Source organism: Rhodamnia argentea, chromosome 4 (assembly GCF_020921035.1).
Source record: "Rhodamnia argentea isolate NSW1041297 chromosome 4, ASM2092103v1, whole genome shotgun sequence".
Taxonomy (NCBI): Eukaryota; Viridiplantae; Streptophyta; class Magnoliopsida; order Myrtales; family Myrtaceae; genus Rhodamnia; species Rhodamnia argentea.
The window spans coordinates 4,422,063-4,444,025 of record NC_063153.1 but is presented as its reverse complement, the minus strand read 5'-3'; the positions used below and the strand labels follow the sequence as shown (position 1 = coordinate 4,444,025).

The following is a 21,963-nucleotide window of genomic DNA, read 5'->3' as shown; positions in this document are numbered from 1 at the left end:
TTTTTATATTTTTTTGGTTTTTTTCTTTTCTTTCTTTTCTTCCTTTTTCTCTTTTCCACCTACTTCTACCGCCACTAGCCGGCGACAGGCACCGGGGAGCTTTTGCTCGCCTAGATCGATCAAGCCTCCAACTCGCCGGAATCCTTACCAGCACGATCTTGAGCTCACCCATGATCTCGTGCTCGCTAGGATTGGGTGAGCTCGAGCTTGCCCATATTGGCCTCGTCTATGGTTGGTTGTCATCTGTTGTCGAGCCTCGGCGACCGACATAGGAAGGAGGTAGAAGGAAGAAAAATGAAAAAGAAAAACAAAGAATATTTTAAAAAAAAAATTAAAAATTTTAACTGTCAATGAATCTAGGCACAAGCGGCTCGGCCTTGATATTATTAGGCCTGGCATCCCGGCCTCGGTATTACCACGAAGCCCTCGTAGATAGACATGGCCAAAATGAACCGGGGCCCGGAATCGGCCCATTGACCAGCCCTGAACCGGCCCGTTGACCGGGCCCACGGTTCGGACCCGGAACTAGAACCGGCTCGGAACCACCGGTTCCGACCCGGTTTTTTTAATTAAAAAAAAAAGGGAGGAGGCCCGGGGAAAAAGAGCCGTTGGGCCTAGGAACCGGCGGTTCCGAACCGGAACCGAAAGAGGCCCGGCACATGTGGTTCCACCTTTTTTAGGAACCGGAACTACCGGTTCCCGAACTCGAACCGGAACCGGAACCGGAACCGGCCCGGAACCGGTGGTTCCACCTTTTTTATGAATCGGAACCACCGGTTCCTGAACCTGAACCGGAACCGGCGGTTCCACGGAACCAGCCACGTCTACTCGTAGGTCTTACAAGAAAAATAAAAAGTTCAAAGTCTTTTAAAAAATAAAAAATGTCCACAATATTTTAGGAATATATCGTCCATAGATGGAACGGAAAATGCCTTCAAGGCATATTTAACTTTAAGCAAACGTTTATTTGCAGTTTGAATCACAATCACGCAGGAATAAGCAATCTATGATACACAAACCAATCAACCATTTGATGACATCTAACATAGCAAACGAACATACGTAACCTTTTATCGAGCAAATCAACAAACAAACCAGAAGGGATGTCTATATTCATCAGTTGCACTCCTCATGATCAAGGGCTCGAAACAAACTGTAGCAACTCATCGTTACGCTCGAACTCGATCATGTCATGCTCGGTCAATGTGATCCAAGCTTCGATCCCATCCCCGCACCTTGTTCCCAGTAAAAACACCATGTTTTGAGTCGGAAAACTGGTGGTGCACACCCAAGCGGGCCTTCCGAAGCAGAAATCCACTTTGTAGAAAGGAAACCTCGCCCAGCTGCTGAACCTGTAGAGCTCCATCTTTCCCGCAGACGACGCTGCCAGCTTCGGTGCCGCCATGAGGCTCTCGTAGGCCATGGCCAATCCCCTATCCCCTTGAAGCATGCTCAAATATTCACCATCAATTGCCCTAATTGATTTTCTGAGAATGCCTGCAAAGTCCTGCAATTCAGCTCCCTTGTTTGCATCCATCACTGGTGCAGCAGTGATTTGCCACAGATTGCCCAAGGCATTCTCAGGCAATGGCTGTGGCCTCACCCTGCTTCTGATGTTTACCACGTGTGTTGCTGCAGATGACAGGGGATAGTTCTCGTTCCTCTCGGGCCTCTTCCTCGCAGTCTCCATGGCGGTTTTCCATATGAGGGCAGTCACAGCCTCGACGGCAGTAGGAGAGGCACTGCCGAACCTGGCCCTGAGGTGGGACAAGCTCTCACCGTTGAATCGAAACCTCTTGGTTGAAAGCTTCTCATTGCTGATGACCCAAGATGGCATTTTGATGTTTATGTCCTTTGGTTGGAAGAGCTCAGATGCTTTCAAGAAGGGAGTGATGAGGCTGGCTTTGCCGTCAATGCCATTGAGGGCAATTTCTGACCATGCGGTGAGAAAAGCAGAGAGCGACGCGGCATCAGCAATCTTGTGAGAGATGCAGATGCCGATCCCAATGCCGCCACAGTTGAAAAAGTTGGCTTGGACCCCTAGAATGAACTGTTCCTCAATGTTGGGAGTGACTCTGTATGTAGGGAACGGGAGGAATTGCAGCAGCTGATTGATGTCTGGGTTTGACAGGACTTCAGACAACTCGAAGTGAGCTTTTGCCTCCAAATAGAGCGCCCCCTCGTCATTGCAGTCGATGGCGGCGTTGCCTTTCACCCTTCCGCCTAGAGGGTAGAAGAGGGAAAGCGCCTGGGAGAGCGAAGTTCTCAAGTTTCCTGTGACCGAGGCAGAGTTTAACGCCACCTTGTCATCGGGACAGGAGTAGAACAGGATCAGCGGAACGTAAAACGGAGGGGCCAGCTGGTCAAGGAGACAGAGCTTGAAGTTCCTGAGGTGAGATGGAGTTGGAGAGGAAGGCTTGATGGTCTCTGTGGAGACAACCTCGACTTTCATGGCCATGTTGTGCTGGAAATTTGAGGGATTTCGAAAGTTTGTCCTTTCAAGTTTCTTTCTGGAGAAAAATTGTGCTGCTTTGGTGCTTCTCAGTTGCAACATCTTGTAGTTAATTTATGGATATTGCTTAGCTGACCTTCCCCCAAAGTCAGACGGTGGGCGGGTCAGCTAATGGCCACAAATCTCGTTAGTTGAAACCAGTAATATTATTTTGATTCCCCATTTCTTTTTTTCTTTTTCTTTTTTTTAACTTTTATGTGTTTTTATTGTAAGCTAAAATTAGAAGACAAATTATACAAGATAATTACGTTTCTATTTTTTTGAGTTATTAAGAATTAAGAAAACCTAAGATGACAGTTCGTAAGAGTGACAAATCCACTTGCATCACATATTCGCACAATATATTTGTCGGGCAAAAGTCCACATTTGACATGTACGCATCACATATTCGGGTGATATGCTTGTCATCTAAAAGTTCACGTCGGACATGTATGCACGACATAACTGCGTGATATGCTTGTCGCCCAAAAGCCCACGTCCGATATATATGGTTCAAGTTGCACTGTTGAGTGACGATACTATCACCCAAGTATAATCATTAAGAATTTTTTCATAATTATGGGAACAATATCCACCATGATCTTTTTTATTTGGCTAGAGAATAATATCTATTATTTTACAAGTTGCAACTTATTGTTTGAATACTATCAGTTAGTTATGTTTCATTAAAACCTTGATTGTCAAAATGATGAAACTTGATTAGCAAGTGATCTGGTTTCAACTAACGAGATTTGTCGCCATTAGCTGACCATCCCACCATCTAAATTTGGGGACAATCAGCTTAGCCGGATCCTTAATTTATAGGGACAAGAGAGGACAAATTTGCAATTTGTGGGCGCTAGGCTCATAGAAGCATGGCTAAACAAAATGATTGACGAAGCTAACTGCACAGTGCACGAAACATATTGTTTCCATGTTTTTTAATTTGACCCAAGCAATACATATATTTTGTGCAGTTGACTTTGGAGACGAAAATTATTGATGTCTAGGTATAACAGGACCCCGGACTACTCATATAATAACTCCTATTAAAATGCACGACACGTCCGCTTTTAAGATGTTTTAGTCACTTTTGAATGACTTAACTAATATCCTCAGCAACTTATGAAGAAGACTTTTGTAAAATACGTGGTCATGTTAACGTGTGTTAATCCTATCGTACTTGGAATAATTTTTCAAGGCGCTAATCTGGCATAACACGAAGGTAATCAATGCGTTACCAATTCTAAGATTTCGTTAATTAATTGTTTAACAAGTGTTCCGGGACACTCCTTGAAAATTTTGTGTATTTATATAAAATGTCAATGTCACACCTGTACTTGTAGATCATAACGTGATTTTTAAAATAAGATGTTAATTGTAGGAGTTCAAAAGCGATGGTTAAATTTGCTAACAACATGGCGTATTTTTATAGATTTAGGTATCTAGGTTATTTCAGCAACGAAATAGATTAATGAGAGGATGTTTAATCTTGATCCTTCGATAATTAAAGGTGATGCATAGTGTTCTTTAGACAAATTGTGACCGTTTCAAGCTGTGACGGCATAATTGTTGCCTGTCATAAACCAACTCATCTAATCGTGTGATGTACTGAATGTATTATGATGCACCTATAAACTAGAGACGGTTTAGGCGCGAAGAAGGTTTATATAGTATGCCCATTGCGATATAAACCACGTTAGATGCATAGGTGGAAAGCACCGGAACTACGATACTTTTAGCATGAATATATCAACTCGGCCATCATATTCATTATTAGAATTTCTTCATAAGATTGGTCCCCATTTGAATAAAATAATTAAATGACAAATTATACATAAATCCATCAGTATTTATTTTACTTTTCTTGAATAACATGCATTTTAGGTTAGGATAAACAATTTTTCATAGAATATTTTGTGTTAATAATATTTCATAAGTTGAAATTTTCAATCGTTACCAAACGAACTTTTGTTCCAAAAGAATAAGTTTTGTCCTATTATCAAATGCTTTTTTTTAATCAAAAATTAACTTATGGAGCAGAAATAGAAAAATCAACTTCTGATCGAAAACATAAATAGAAATATCAACTTCTGACCGGAAGTTGGTTTCTAAACCAGAAGTGTTACCATGCGCGCTTGCATATCCTTTTCCCCACCAAAGACCAAGCTTTTGCTTGGACTTTTCAGGGGTTACGTGTGCTTTTTTAAGCATTGGTGTATTTTCCAACCAATTCAAAAGGGAAAGTGACTTCATCGATGTCACAAGGGCTTCTGAAATTGGCGCATGTGATTTTACATTATAATTATTTCAATTCAATTGAATTAGTTATCATAAAGAGTAATTTGAGTAAATGTATCATACATATATAATATCACGTCTTGTTTAATTGATTTATAGACGTAATAGTCTTATATACTCCTCACTTATGTGTAGAATTGATTTAAGTACCTATAATTCTACCTAAACATCATTGTCCAATAGTACTGTATGATAATTTCGTTATACCCTAAAGTGGCACACAACTTATGAGTTTAATGTGGCAGAAATGCTTATGTGCAAGTTGTGACATCTTTTCTAGTTAATACCACCAAGAAATCCTAAGTTGGTACATATGTGTCATATTTATCCCAATCTAATTTTCATGCCCTAAAATCCAAAAGTTTTACACCATGACAAATTTACCAAAATCTTAGGCCGAAATTGGAGATAGATTTTCAAAACTTGAGGGTGCTCTTTGGGCGAAATTAGTAGGTTTTAGAAGATTTTCCTATCTCAATTCGACTTCTTCAGATTTGGCTTCCCCAAAGTGGTGTTGTTTGGGAGACCAATTTGTGTAGAATTTTCACGCCGGAACCACGTCACATCAGATCATTTGAGTTGTTTTCTACTTGTACTACCACATTAGCAATTTAATGTGATATGGGACAATAGTTGACAGAGGGTAGATTCATCAAGGGTCTATTGGTTTAAAATTTTTCGTGAAGCCAAAATTAATTTGGGATAAATGTGGAGCTGATGTACCAATTGGGAAATTATTTTTATAGCCAGAAGGTTAGTTTAAGGGTAAATATTGCATCTATGCTTTAACATGAAAGTGGGTCCCTTCAAAACACAGTTAATTGTTTCATGGTTCATCGTGTGAAGATGATTGAAAGTCTAACCATCTAGTATGACTGAAGGCGGTGGACTTTATCGGTAACCACTTCTCTCTTAACTTTTCCTTACTTATTTATTTATTTATTTATTATTTCCCCTCAAGTTAGGAGAACGTGTCTGAAAATCGCATGCATGATTCGGTCAATAAGTACAATCTAAAATTTTCCTCTTGAATATGAAAATGTTATTTAAGTTTCAAGCTAATATGAAAAGTCTATGTGTAAGTATATATGTCTACACAAAGCACGTTTTTAAGGTTTTTGTGGACTTCGCAGTAAAAATATAAAGTACGCGCGATATAAAATTTGGTCAAAACTAAGAGCCAATTCGTTTTGTATAAAAAAATGACTTGGAAAACACTTTCTAGAAAATGATCGTTCGCATTGCTTAAAAAAAATTGAATACATGAAAAATATTATAATCACCCACAAAAATAGCTAGACAAAATGTTTGTCGGCAATAAAATCATGTTCTATTGACTAATTTTTCTAAACCATTTAAACAACATTTCCTTGGAAAAATATTTTTCAAATCTTGAGTCTTTCGTAAATAAGCGCACCCTAAAAATTACTCTAAACAGATCATTTATGAAAATTTATATACTACTAAATGCGGCGGAATTCAATTAATTATTGACTATTGAATATCCTAATATGTGCAATCTGTCGCTCCATTTCTTTTCTTTTTTTTTCTTCCCTTTTTCGGTCAAAATCTGTCACTCCATTTCTTATGCCAATTTTTTGAACATTTCGTGGTAGACCAGACAACACGCTTTTATCAGTTAATTTTCTTCGTTCTGTTCGGTTTTATTAGTTGTTTATCGTCGCTAACCGCTATCATTAGACTCCACAAATTGACTTTATTTCCTCGGAGACCAAGCTTTTGATTGGATTTTTCAGATGATTACGCATACTTTTTTTCCCGGCATAGGTGAATTTCCCAATTAATTCTAAGGGGAAGTTGGCTTCATCGATGTAGCCAAAGCTGGCTTTTGAAATTAACGCCTGCTCGTAAGAATGCTGTTTTACACAATAATTATTTTAGTTAAACTTAATATGTATCCCAACGATTAATTCGATTTAATGCCGTTTTTCTACATGTTTGTATGTAATATATACATTCCCAATAAAAATAATAGTTTTATGTGCTCCTCACTTCCGCATGCAACTGATCTTATATTTTGGCTTAATATGCAAAATAAATCTTGATTTTCACATAATTTTTGAAAATAATAACCTCATATTTTGAATTTATCGAGGAAATTATCACTTTTTGATATTGGTTTCGATTTGACCAAAAAAAAAATATCGGTTTCGATTATATTTTGCCGTTAGCATCCCAGTGAATTGATCTGCCATATGCCTAATCCACGTGTAAAATTTATTATTAATATCAAGAAAATTTAGTTTTAATTTAAGGAAAAAAAAAAAAGGGGTAAAAAACAAAAGGAGTGTTGCGAGCGGGGCGCGGAAGAAACAGAGAGAAATAATCAAAGGGAGTGATGGCCAGTTATGATGGTTGCCGTCCTTTGATGGAGCCCGGATTTTACCGAAAGAAGGGCAAAAGTTTTTCATTTTAGGGTTGTATTTTACAAAAGCATTGCGCAGAAGATGGATTTAACGAGTGAAATATAAAATACATTAACGTTTTTGCTTTAACTGAAATTGAAACAAGTAATAATTCAAATTTTAGCAAAGATCGCAGACCTATTTACTTGGGAGAGTTGGAAATGATTATGCAATGCCATAAGTATTTCTTACTCATCATTAACCATAAAAAAAATTGTTATAACATTGAATGGCAAATCACGCCTTCATCGAATAGCTTAACCTTTTAGAATAGTTGGCAGTAGTTCCACAAAATCTCACATGATATTAGAGAAGTCCTAAGTTCGAATCTTTCTAGCTTAAGAAGCTTTTAGAATAATCGGCAATGGTCCATCACCTCAATGGCGATTTAGATTCCTTGACCTTCATTTTTTCGTATAATGAATGATTTGAAATTTGAAAAAGGTTTTCCTAAAAATGATCAAACGATACCATGTCTGATATGATAAGTTTAAATCGTCAATAAATCATTTTACATTCTGGGCCCAACAATTTTGGACTAAATTTCAAGGTCCCTTCATGATGCATTTGCAAAGTTAGATTAGAAAAATGAGGGATCGTTTGACTAGCCCCTTCAAGATTTATATAGGGGCACTTCTAATTTCAGCTTCATCGTTTTAAAATGGAATAATGGACACTTCCAAACTTATTTACTCTATGCAATATCCTTCTTGATTTTTCTTTTCTTTTTTGTCTTTCTTCAATTAGATCCTTGAAGTATACATTTGCTTTTTCAAGCAGCAGGAAAGGTGCGGTGCCCCACTTCCGATGTGGGCGAAATGAGTAATTATGGCTTGAATAGGACATTCATATCGGTCGAAATAAGAATTTTTAGACATACGAAGATTCCGTTAAATAAGCGTCCTGATGGTACTTGTAAAAAAACTTTAAAAGTGCTATTTTTTTATTAGGTGCGTAATAAATACTTTGAAAATTGAGAATACACACAAGTTAATTTTTTTTTCTTTACTCATGATCGTGGATTTTTCATATCCAACCGACGTTGAGAATCAAAGATGCAATGCTTGCTATAAAGTCTCGATCCATAAGTTTGATCAGTAACTATTGAAGGTGAAAAGCTCAATCGATAACACTCACACAAGAGAAATACTCAAGGAGATGAATGGACTATTTTATTTGCTGAATTCACCTTCTTGAAATGATTACCGGACTCACCTATATATAGGTATCTTACAAGACTCTTCGACTACCTGACCTATCGACCGGCTCATTAATATATCCAAATTTCCAAGAGACTCCTAGAAACATGAACAATCAACATTGAAAATTTGATTAGACTCTTGAAAACAACGATACAATAATGGCACTTAACACGTGCGTCGGATAGACGCCAATCGGTAATCATAAAGTCTATCAACAACCATCAAAATACAAACAATCAAGACTAATCATGAAGGATCTAGAGATAGGCGGTGATTTCTTCAATACTCCCCCTCACCGACTACTCTCTCTCTCTAAGGATAGACCTTGTGACAATACCAAGTTGAGTTCGAAACTTTTCAAATTTTGTTGTTCCAAGACCTTTGGGGAAGATATAGGCAACTTGATCACTTGTTTCGGTGTACTCCATCTTTATCTCGCCCTGTAACACCATCTCTCGTAGAAAATGATAGTGCACTTCCACATGCCTAGTCCTGGCATGGAAAACTAGATTCTTTGCCAAGCTTATAGCAGATAGATTGCCACAATATAATATTGTCGAATAATCTACCAATTGATGAAGATCTTCCAATAACCGCACTAGCTATGTACTCTCCCGAGCTGCTATTGCGGCTCCTCTATATTCAACTTATGTCGTAGATTGGGACATAGTCGAGTGTCTTTTACTGCACCAGGATATTACTGCTGATCCAAGGTTAAACAAGTATCCAGTAGTCGATCATTGTGTGCATCGATCTCTAGCAAAGTCGACATTGCAATGACCGATCAGCTCACCCGATGATTCTTTCTCATGCAGAAGCCCAAAAGCAAATGTCTTCTTTACATACCTTAGAACACGCTTGGCTACAACCAAGCGAGGGTTCTATGGTTTCTCCATGAATTAGCTTACTAACTCCCACTGCAAAAGCGATGTCGGGCCGAGTTATGGTTAGATAAATTAGACTACCTACCAATAGCCTATAAATGGTCGAGTCTTATAAGCCTCGTCCTTTATCGGCACATAGCTTTGCATTCCCATCTAATGAAGTGGATATAAGTTTGCAATCAAGCATCCCCAATTTTTCTACGAGATCTCAAGCATACTTACGTTGACATAGGAATAGTCCTTCTTGTGTCCAATCAACCTCAAGTCCCAGAAAATGTTTCAGCTTGCCAAGCTCTTTCATCCGAAACCACACGGAGAGGTTGGCTCTGATTTGACATACCTCGTCTTCATCATCTCTAGTGATGATGAGGTCATCCACATAGATTAATACAATTGCAATCTTCCCATTTTCTGCCTTCACGAACAAGCTTGAATCTGCTAGAGCTACATAATAACGGCCTTTCAACAAGAATTCTGCAATCTTTCCATACCATGCTCTTGGGGTTTGCTTTAAGCCATAGAGTGCTTTCTTTAGCTTGCAAATATATTCAAGATGAGTTTTATTCTTGAAACCACCCGGCTGCTCTATGTATATATCTCGATCAAGTTCTCCATGTAAAAAGGCATTCTTCACGTACATTTGCCATTGGTTCCACGACTTGCTTGCTGCAAGTGCTAATAGAACTCGAATTGTAGTAACCTTTGCCACCAGGCAAAAGGTTTCTTCATAATCGACGCAATACCTTTGTGAAAATCCTCGAGCGACTAGACATTCTTTATATCTTTCTATTGATCCGTCCGGCCGAGTTTTAAGTTTATTGACCCATTTACAAGATATAGGACATACATCTTTAGGTTTTGGCACCAAGTCCCATGTCTCATTTTTCTTCAATGCTAGGAATTCGTCTTCCATGGCCTTCCTCCATTCTTACTAACTAAAAAACCACAATTTGACAACAATGAGTCGACACCCCAGGAATGAATGTCTAACACAATGTAATGTACGCATTGAAATCATAATGTCACATCAACAATTCATAATTTCAAAAGCATTTCCCATAAACTTTCTTTCCAAAATCTCATGAATTTATATGCAATGCAATCTCATAAACCTCATATGGGTATGCTATCCTTGAGGACAGACTCACCCAATATCTCACTCCAGAGGCATCTCAAGCTCACAAGGGCAGAGGCATCCCCGACCATTAGAATGCATCAGAAGACATCCCAAATTTCGTTCGGCTCCCATGGGGTATCGCCAGATAAATCTTATGGCGGAATAATGTCGGATAAATCTCACGACGAGTGTTTAACTTGTTTCATCATGTAATACCATGCCATGGGTACACATATTGTAATCTTGCCGCCATCAGCATTTAGAAGTTTTATAAAATGAATGAATTATTCGTATCCATGATCATATTCTTTTCAGAGAAACCAAACAATGTAGGAATCAAGCATATCAAGTGAAATTTCAAGAATATGATCTAGTTTTCAAACTATTGACGAATGATTCTAACGTAAATTCAAACAAACCATAAAGGTTAGAAATCTACTCGCCTTGGATCCAGAAATCTCAATTTTCACAATGATGATCGGACGACGGGCTGCGATCAAACAGCGGTGACGACTAGGGCGCGGGGCGAACAACGTTTAGCTCAGGTCGGAGGACGACGTGTGGCGGCCGTCGGGCAGAGTATCGACAACGGTTTTTGATCAGAAATACTGAATGAACTAACGTTGATTTCTATTTATAATAGCTCGCTCGGCTTAGTCCAATCGGCTTGCTATAGCCTCGAGTAAAGTCGGCTTACGACAAGTTAACGGCTTGAGCTGCTTGTAGGAGTTCCATGCCGTGACACATGTCAAGCACGTGTTACATGGACGCATAGCTGGTCGTCTCATCACGCACGGCTACATGGCCTTCCACATGGCCACCTTGTCGCCGTGTCCTCATCCGATCCCAATTTCACATGTACTAAGCCCTATCGTGTCCAAAATAAATTATACCGTGTCACCTTGTTGTCTCATTTTCACCCCATAATTATCCAATAATATCTCTGGATAAGAAAATCAAATTTTTGGGTCATCACATATTGTGTCATTTTTTTCTCTGCTTATACGGACGATCATGGAGCCTCTCATATCACGGACTAAACCTATTGGGGTTTAGGATCATGATGTTTAGACAGGCACCACAGGTGCAGGATGATGTTGAAGTAGCTCTGCTTAGAAGATCTATCGGGCGGATACAAGCGGTTATACTATCGGACTATATAGCTCATTTTGGAGAGCATGACTACAAATATCAACTGTGTGGTTATTCCCGTGACTTATATAGATGTTGTTTCTTGTTCTTAATTAAATATGTGGTTGGATGCGATAAAAGACGAGATATAGTCTATGAAACATAATGGTGTTTAGGAGCCCATTGAATTGCTGAGGGTTTCAAGCTCATAGCTACAAATGGGTATATAAGACTAAAAGGGACTTCAAAGAAAGATTGAGAAGTTTAAAACCAGACTGGTAGCCAAAGTTTTCACTTAGAGAGATGAAGTAAACTATGAAGCAACCCTTTCTCTAGTCTCTTTTAAAAATTCTTTCAGAGTGACCATGGAATTAGTAGCTCATTTTCATATGGAGTTACACCGGATAGATGTTGAAACTACTTTTCTAAATGGAGACCTTAATGAGGAAGTTTATATGGTACAACCCAAAAGCTTTGCAATTAATGATTCATGTAAGCTTATATGTAGACTAAAAAGTCTATTTATGGCCTCAAGCAGAGCTTCTAAACAAAGACATTTGAAATTTCATAGTGTTGTCACTTTATTTGGTTATGTCGAGAAAAAAGTATATTGGTGTATATACTACAAGGTCAATAGGAGGAATTTTATCTTCCTAATACCTTATGTAGACAATAACTTGCTTTCAAGCAGTGATATTGGATTACTACATGAGGAGAACCGAATGTTATCAAAATGTTTTGACATAAAGGACCTTAGTAAGGTGTCTTTTGTCCTAAGCATTGATATCAATAGGGATCGTTCTTGCTAGGTATTGGGTTTGTCTAAGAGGGTATATGATGATCGTATTATGGAAAGATTCAGTATATAACACTACAAGCTAGGAATTGCTCCTGTCATTACGGGTGGTAAATAGAATCAGTCACAATGCCCTCATAAAGATGTTGAGAAATTTTAGATGAGGAATATACCTTATGCTAGTGCACTTAGGAATTTTCTGTATGTTCAAGTTCGCACTAGACCAGATATTACTTTTGCAATGAGACTTCTAGGTAGATATAAGTCAAATCTAGGATACGATCATTAGGTTGCTGCCAAGAAAGTATTGACGTATTTAAAGAGGATAAAATACTGCATGCTGATTTACAAACATGTTAAGGACCTGCGGCTAGTAGGGTGTTCGGATTTAAACCTTACTAGTCATCAGAACGACTAGAAGTTGACAACAGAGTATACTTTATGTAAGCAAGCGGTGCAGTATAATGAAAAAGTGAGAAACAGAAATCTATTATCCTCTACCATGCAAGCGGAATTTATAGCATGCTTTCCAGCTGCTACTCAAGTTATTAGGCTCTGAAACCTCATTAGGTAGTTGATCGTATTTAATTTTGTGGATAGGCCCATGTAGTTATATTATGACAATAGCTATGCATTGTTGTTTATTAACAACAACAGAGGTCTCAAGGGGTCTAAATATTTAGCGATCAGATTTTTTACCATAAAGGAAACAATTGAGAATGGTGACATTAAAGTAGAGCATAACTCCACATATGATATGGTTGCAAAGCCACTGATTAAAGTTCTTTGCCCTTGTGTATTTGAATGACATGTCATTAACATGGGCTTAGTGGCATTATTGGATGCGATTATTCAGTGGGAGCTGTTTTCGAGTTTTGCTCTAATAAAGTTTACATATGCCTTTGTTATATTGTGTAGCATCTTGATATGTATCAATTCTATTGCATGCAATAAGCATTTATGATTAAGGTGATATTGAATACATATATCAGTTGAAAATCTCAAGGTATGTATAAACCTTGAGTAAAGGCTTAAGGATATGTTTTGTTACACATAAGGAAAAGTTAAGTATAAAGATATGACATATGTAGGTTTATTGGAACCATAAAGGGTATTCTCTTGTGGCACATCGGGTTTTGTGACAAATAAAGGAGAGAGAATGGTAACTAACAAAGGGGATGACACATAAAGTATTACTCTTTTATGAGGTGCTATCCATTTGCTATACTACTATATTGAATCCATAGCGGTAGCGTTAAGAGTACTTGTGACCATGGATGACTACGTGTGCACAGATGCGATTACTGCCTTGATTCGATGTTTGAGACTTTATGGGATCGGATTGACTGTTAAGAATAATCTCTAGACTAGCATAGAGATGCATATATACAGTACAATTTCAATTAATATTCACCCAAACAGGAGAATGTTAGAGTTTTTTTTTTAATGTGAGCTTATATTAATTGAAATTGAAATTATCATTCTACGGCATTAATTTACTGTTTACGGGGTTGGTCCGATCGGGTAAGATATAAGGATTCTTTACTAGTCTAATATGGGTATGGTTAGTGTGAGCCGAGTTTGGCCTGGCCCGTGATGAGAGGGCCCAGCTAAAAATTCTATAAATAATGCTCCAGTCCCTCCTTTAACCCTAACGATGCAGAACGATTTAGAAATCACCTTACATAAGGATTTAAGAGAAAGTGAAAGGCGACTTATCAAGCCGGTCATACGGGGGGTAATAGAGAAGAAGATCTTGATATTTGGATCTTCGCTATTCCGCTTCAAGAACGATGGATTCCAAATCAGGTGCACAACCTCTTGTCTTTCTCCATACGACGTTCTATTTCTAGCTATGGTGATTCGGGGATTTTTGTCTTAAGGTTTATAGCGGCTAACATGTTGTACCGTGCCATATTTACCTACAAATAAAATTGGCTTGAGATACGGATCTAAATTCGTAGACATTCCCTTTCAAGCAACCGTGCAACTTCAACCTAGAGGTTGTGTGCTGATAGCCGAAGCACAAGCACGAGCACGAAGATCGCTGTAATCGCATGTTCCATACCATTCTCTATCTAGAATAGCTAATATGAGATTCTTCAAACAATAAGCTAGGCCATATTGGTGAACAGCAGTAGTGTACGAAGGCGAGTGCCGAGGCCAATCACTCTATCTTCCTATAACCCCATTTGAGAAACCAATGAGTCATGAGCAAATTACGATATATTAATCTTCATACAGCATCAATTTTCCAATGAGGGACTATATAACACAACTCATATGTGCATAACATTTCCGATTTCAGTACTTAAAATGCGGTAGAAGTTTTTGACATAGACCTGTGAAATTTTATCCTATTTTCCCAACGATGCATGTTTCCCTTTTTACCATTAATACCTTTCTAAAGAATTTGCGAATTGTGTGCAAATGAAATATAAGTGAATTAACAATAATTTGCTTTTCATGCCTTCTTTAGGTAAAGAAATTCCGGCCATTTCTACCAAGAAGCTTGGTAATTATGCAACTTGCCTTGAAAAACTATATCCGAGCGAAAAGCAATTATACCATTTTTCAACTTCATACACAACTATTTAACTGTAATAGGATAAGAATTTAAGTCCCAAGTAGCTCTGCTTGGCTTCTACTGCGTGTTTGTATTGAGAAAGCGAATGTGATCACAAGAGTCTCCACACCCGTCGAGTGAGCTTATTAGAATTTCTCCTGGGCGGTTTAACTCGGTTCTACCAGAAAAATGGATCATGATTTTGGTCACGATGCCGATTGTGCTTGATCACCGTCGAACTGTGTGCAACTACATTCACCATTGGCGGCGAATCATCGCACAATGTAACCAGATAGTGCCCGTGAGGATAGCCCAGTGGACTTATAAATAATTTGCTCTCCGGTAGTGAATCTCGGTCCGCTTCCCGTCAACACCTTGCTGTGACAACGTCGGAGAAGGTACAATCCCATTTGACCAATGTTCTGTGATGTCCGCCTCAAGGTCGTCCTACGGTCCGAGGCTCATAATAGCATTTTGTTCTAGAGCATTCAAGCCTAAGTCCTGACTCAATATCCCAAGGTCGTTTGAATTGAAGTTGCCATGGTGACTTATGTTTCAGGAGCAAAATTAGTTCATTTCTTTTGTCAGTGTTGAACTGAAGTAGTCTTTAGGATAGATAGATTTGGACATGGCTAAATTGAAGCCAGAAGCAAGAAATCTTATTACCATCTTCATTATCTACATGATCAAAAGAAAAGAGCTTCGAGAAGACTGGCAAAAGCTTTAACTTATGCATGAAAAAATGGATGAAAAGATTGAAAAAAAAAAAAATTGCTGTTCATCACTTGAAGTTATCATATCTAAATCAAGAAAGTTCATTTAAATGAATCCTATCAAATTGTAGGAACGATGCCAGGATTAGAAGATTCAACTGGCATTCTGATGGCTGGTGGCAGGAAGGTGCATGCTTCTCCTTTCACTTCTGCTAGAACCCCCGGCAGCGGAGATTCCATTAGGTGGAGAAACGGGTTGCGGGGCATTGGGATTTTTATGCCGCCTTCCAGCATCTTCAGGGCGAAGCTCATGCTTGGCCTCGACTCCTGTTGGTACTGAACGCACCATAGAGCGACCACCGCCATCCTCTTGGCCTTCTCTCTGCAATTCTCCTGGATCCCACATGCGATCATCACGTCCGAGAGCCTCTTCTTCTCGTGCTTCTTCCACACCCATCTCGGAAACCACTCCTGGTGCGGCGGTATCAAGGAAAAACTCAAGAACGTAAGTCTAAACGTGATGCAAATGTAGCTAATGCCTTAGATATAATGAAAAATTATATCCCAACCTATGAAACTGTAAATTGCATAATCCACTCTTGATCTGACCCCTCTATGACCTCTCTTAAGCCTAATTTAGTTCATGGTTCGGGACCTCTTTCAGCAGACTCGCTACTCTTTCTTTTAGACTCTGGAATACTTCACTTTATACTGTCTGGACAGAACGACCGGCCAATCGATCATCAATCATCATGGAATGCCTGTGCGTCTAGTCATCCTTAAAGGTCGAATCCGTGGAGAGGAATCAGTTTTAACATAGACTTCGACATCTACTTTGTCTTTGATCAATGGCAACCTGTGTTTAGACACCGCTTCCTCTTACAGACCGCCTTAGACAACTGCTATTAGGAACTACAAATTCTTCACATGCAACACCTGGCTGTCGGGAAGATTCACGTCAAGGTTCCTCCTACGCCCGAGGATCTCGAACAGTAGCATACCGAAGCTGTACACGTCGCACTTCTGGGTGACGGAGAAAGGCATCCACATCTCTGGCGCCGCATATCCCGGGGTTCCCCTCCCTCCGGTCATCATCACATGGGTTTTTTCCTGGTTACAGAGCTTAGCAAGCCCGAAATCAGCTACCTTTGGGCAGAAGTCTGCGTCCAGGAGGATGTTCTCTGGCTTTATGTCGTAATGGATTATTATCTGATGACACTCCTCATGTAGATACGCGATCCCTTTGGCAGTTCCGATCGCGATATTGTACAGAACAGCCCCCTCTATATCTTTATCTGCACGGAACAGTAGTCGGTCCAGCGAACTATTCTGCATAAATTCGTATACAAGGGCTCTCAAGTTTCTGTCGAAGCAAAATCCATAAAGCTGGACAAGATTCATATGGTGTGTTGTACCGATGGTGGTTACTTCGGCCATGAATTGATCTTCAATCTTCTTGTCCGAGCTGCCATTTAGCACTTTAACGGCCACTACCAACCCGTTCGAGAACGTCCCTTTATAAACTGCCCCAAAACTGCCCGCACCCAGTAAATGCGAGAAATTACAGGTGGCGGTTCTTAGCTATTGAGAAGAGCACCGGATGGGCTTCTCTATGTCATCCAGAATCTTATCGATCACGATCGTCGAGAAGGTGGGGGCAACCGGATTCGTGCCCCTTTTTAGGGCCGATCGCCTAGAACAAGCGCTGATGCTCAAGGATATTCTAACGAAGATAATTACTGCTGCACATGAATGATAGAGAAATTTGTTTTACGATGACTCGATTGTATCAAACACGAATAGCATCCAAAGATTAAACATCACATGAGTAGCTTCTTACAAGAACAGAAAACTGAAAGGTTCATGGAAGATTAACCATATGGATTTGAAACAAGGAAATTAAAAAGCAAGAAAAGACTTACAGAAGAATATCACAACTGTAGATGTTTCGCTAGACAACATTGAATGGACCAAAATGGTGATCGAAGCAGCGACGGTGAATGCCAGAATCAGACGCTCATCTTCTTGCTTTTCCTTGTAAGTAGCTTTATAGAAGTTGACCTCAGTTTCAGATAGATTCTGTAAGTACTAAGCAGGATGTTCTTCTGATGGTTCTCTTCATTGTGCTGGCACATTTCCAATTCCACTTTTGTTGCTTCATGTTTGTCTGGGGCTGACTGTTGGAATAAACAAAGCCATTGTTGGGCAAGAAGTTTCTGCATCAACCATAAAGGCTTGCTTGTAACGATAGTGAGAGATGATTAGAAGACCAGAAGTCAATGCCCCAGTTGGCTTCCATGGGGAGTAATAATAACGAAACCAGAATCCAAACAAATCAGGACCAGACAAAGAAGACGTCGTTGTGGACGGGCCATGATTCGAGTAATCCTATTTAGAGGGACGACTCGGAAACTGTGTTCTGTCCTTAGCAGCTGATATGTCCAATGACTTGGCGGGGTCTCCAATGGGAGTTCCAGGATGCTGTAATATTGACGCGGTAATTCACGGGATCTTGCAATTTAAGCCCTTGTAAAATCACCTTAAGAAATACATGAGTAACAATTAGAGATGCCAAAGATTTATGTGGTTCGATCCGAGTATCGGTACTTACATCAACAAGGAGAGCTAAGGACAGATAATCCACTATAATAAGAAAATCGGATTTACAATTGCTCAAACATTCGAGTGTCTTCCTTACTTAGATTACAGAGAAGCCCAAAGTATTCACAAATAAACAAACAACTAAATTGGATGTACAACTCGCAGAACAAATTAATGGGTGTTTTGGTGGTCAATTTGAGATATATTTGTCACGGATATACCGGTTTGTGTTGTTTGATGGTCAAACTATTAGTTTGGGGTAAATTTGTTTTATATGTCTATGTTTGTGATTTTTTCGGATAAAAAAATTAGTTTTGTTAAATTTATCATAGATATATCAATTTAGGGATTTTTATGGTATTAACTCTTTATTTTTATTTTTAATTCTTTTATTTTTTCTGACAATGACTTTCTCTGGATTGGAACCCACCGAATATTGCCCTTCTACGCCCCTGTTGAAGACGTCCCCCACTGCACGGCATTGAACCCACTTCTGGATCGGTCAAAACTAGAGGTGAGCATGATTTCAGGTTTTAAAAAAATAAAAACTGGTTCTTACGGGTAGGTTTCAAATTTCACTTTTGAAATTTGGACCCTGAAATAAGTTTTTGTATTTTTCTTGTTCTATGTCTTCGTGAAGAAATGCTAAGATATTCCATAATGTCTGGTGATGGATTTATAATCTAAAATCACTAGTTAGTATCCATTTTCAGTAATATCCATAACTACAACTTTTACTTTGTTAATGTTGCATATTTTTCACGTGTCTAAATATGAGTTGTGGTCAATGAATTGTATCAGCAAATAATGGTCGTTAGTGGTGATGATTTATACATGTAGAATTTGTGTACTCTTTCATGTGTTGGGATATGCATGGTAAGTTCTAGATTCAAAAAATTAAGGAACCGGTTCGTATGAGTAAGTTTTAGGTTTCAGGTGAATTCTGAATGGACCCTATAATCGCTCGCCCCTAGTCAAAATTGATCAAGGAGTGAATGTTTATCTTCTCTAACAGAATAGAAAAATACAAGGATCGATTTACATCCTTCAATCGTGTTGAGTTCCATAAAGGGCTCGCAATCGAGACATAATTTAACATATGGTGGTGAGGTACAAAATATCACATTTTTCATGTTGTTGGCTAAGCTTAATTCCTTAGCGAATATTGATTTAAATAGGAATGCGCAGGTCTTGTTCCTGGTTCCATAAAATTGGAACCAGTGAATTTTGATCGTGTTTTCGGTTCTAAGGGGAACCGGACCACCCAAAAAGAAGCAAGTTTTATTCATTTGTTTTTTTTATTTGTTTAATGTAAACTTGATAATCCACCGGTTATTTTTTTTTATTTCGTGTTACTCACATTTACTAATAATCCATAAATTCCATTAGACCACTAGGAACAGGATCGAACCCGACCCAAAACCAAATGGCCTAGTTCTTCAGTCCCAGAAACCGAGAACTTGTTCTTTCAGTCCAGTTCCTGGTTTCCGGGTGGGACCGAACCGGATTGGGAACCAATCACCCCTAGACGTAAATATATGCTTCCTTACCTTGTCGAGGCCCCGAATCCTACCTGCAATGGATTTTCAGCCTCGGCCATGGACTTTCAGCTAAGTAAACAATGCCAAATAGAGTCGAAGGTGTGCGCCAGCGGTAATTTTCAGTAATGGTCTCGACTCAGATAGCGGTCTCCCTTGGTATGTGAAATATGCGATCATCAGAAGAATTGTTAAATTCAGAGAGAAAATTACCGTCCATGAAGAGTCTAAGTCAACCACACGAAGCTCCTCTGTTCAATCATCGAATGTGAATGTTGGTCCACATCGCGTGTGTATGGGATTATGTAGGCGGATTCGTTGCTGTCAAAACTCAAATTGAAGTTTATGTAATGAAGTAGGAATGTTGATTACTCTATGAAGAGACAGATGCGGGAGCATCGGGTAATATCGATCAACCCTCATACTCAACTCGGGATACCCATTCGTCATTCGTGCAAGCAAAAGCCGGCTTTAGCTACCACTTATTCATGGGGCATGGCTGTCGATTTTTAAGATTTGTTGTCGACTTCGAGGCCCCTAATTAACTACCAAACAACCGGAGGCTGTTTCGATCAATTTCAACCACTGATTATTGATCTTCCAAGGCGACTATTCGGCTTCCCAAACCGGTGCACGAGTTTGGAGGATCAAGTCAAGTTTCAATGCATCTAATTTTAAGTAATTGCATTCATTCTTAGTTACTAAGTATCTTAAATTCACAAATTTAAGAGTCGATTTTGCTTTCAAGAGTCTTCATTATGTGAATACACCAAAAGTCGTTTTGGTTTCTAAGATTCCAAGAACCTTTTCTTTCGTTTAATGGAATCACTCTATAAATAGAGCTGTAATCTCATTCATAGGACAGACTACTTGAATTTGATAAATATATAAGATCTTCCTCAGGTGAGCGAACTTTTATCCCTATCTTTGATTGTTAATTTGTTCTTTATTTTCCTTTAGGCCTTGGAGAAGAACTTCTCCTGTCCCTAAATCTTTTACCCTTAGCTGGTGGCTTGTCTTTTATGCCTTAGTGGTGAACTTCATCTATCTAGACATTCATTCATGGCTAGCGGCACGTCCTGATGGTGATCGTATCTATCTATCATAAATCTCACTATCACTGAGAACACAATCCCCACCCGCACACGCATCGGAGACCATTATCTAATCTAACTTCGATTGAAAAATGTATACGGTAAAACCTGAATATCACATCAAGTAATACAATAATCCAAAATTTGACAAGAACCAACGAACACTACAAAACTTAAAATCATATTCGTGATTGACTCAAATCTTTCAGATTTTCTTTGGATTCCCCAAGAGCATTCAGATGAAAATCTGCAACATCCTATTGCAGTCTTATCCACCTTTCATCCAAAGAAGGGGAAAAAAGCATAGAACTTAGGAGATGAAGAGGCCCTATTGATGAAGACCTTGTTTTTTTAATAGCATAGGACTCACTAATTAGGCATTTAAAAACCATAAGACTGGGGATTAAGATTAGGACCGCAAGTTCGGTAAGGTCATGGACGGCTTCTTTTATGTCCCACCCAAACCAATAAAATGCTGCAGATTTGCAACTTCAAGATCATCCAAAAGTGACAAATGCACAAACTGGAAATCTCGTCCAAATGTGAATTCTGAAAGCCGTTTATACTGGATTCCAACAACATACATCAGTGAAACCTTATGTATAAGATCTCATCCTTATGAAAACTTTGGCACAGTTCCTGCTTGAGACGGATCTCCGCATCGGAATTTATACTTTACCAGAGCCGCAACTGAATCCATCTTTACGACTCTATATCAACCAGAATGCATTAGACGCTCTGCAACTTGTTTGACATTTTATTTTGCTCACCTTCCTTTTACTGCAATGAGTTTACACTCATAAGTCTGGAAAATGGAATACTGGTTGCAGATGATAAGCCGATGAGTACACATAGCAAATGCAAGTATCATCACCAGGGATATCATACGTTCAAAGGTCACTGTATGTTGGAGGAACTTTCACTTGGGTCACTAAGCTTCAACTTCACAGACATGATGCATTTAAACTTTGCAAATCCTCTCGATAATCATATTTAGGAAATTTCTGGATGTAACTGCATTCACCGTCAGCGGCGAATCCCCGGAAAAGGTAAGCAGGTAGTGCCCATAATGATTGCCTATTGACTTGTGAATCATTTGCCCT

General features: G+C 39.0%; 2 protein-coding genes and 1 pseudogene across 3 annotated transcripts in view; 1 reads left to right on the top strand and 2 right to left on the bottom strand.

Moving 5' to 3' along the window:
* The first annotated feature begins 398 nt into the window (after window positions 1-398).
* LOC115730703 (U3 small nucleolar RNA-associated protein 25-like) overlaps window positions 399-21,963 on the top strand; it is a 321,158-nt gene continuing 299,593 nt past the window's right edge. For both annotated transcript variants that reach the window (XM_048278390.1, XM_048278388.1), the window contains exon 1: window positions 399-409. The gene's annotated coding sequence lies outside the window, so the exon portion shown is untranslated. The remainder of the gene's footprint in view (window positions 410-21,963) is intronic.
* LOC115750800 (stemmadenine O-acetyltransferase-like) lies at window positions 1,136-2,458 on the bottom strand. The gene has a single exon (XM_030688357.2). It carries the CDS (start codon window positions 2,456-2,458, stop codon window positions 1,136-1,138), a length of 1,323 nt encoding a protein of 440 aa, XP_030544217.2.
* On the bottom strand, window positions 15,748-21,560 carry LOC115750799 (annotated as a pseudogene).

Excerpts from the sequence above, each read along its gene's own strand:
- LOC115750800 (XM_030688357.2), bottom strand. The coding sequence starts at position 2,458 with ATGGCCATGAAAGTCGAGGTTGTCTCCACAGAGACCATCAAGCCTTCC.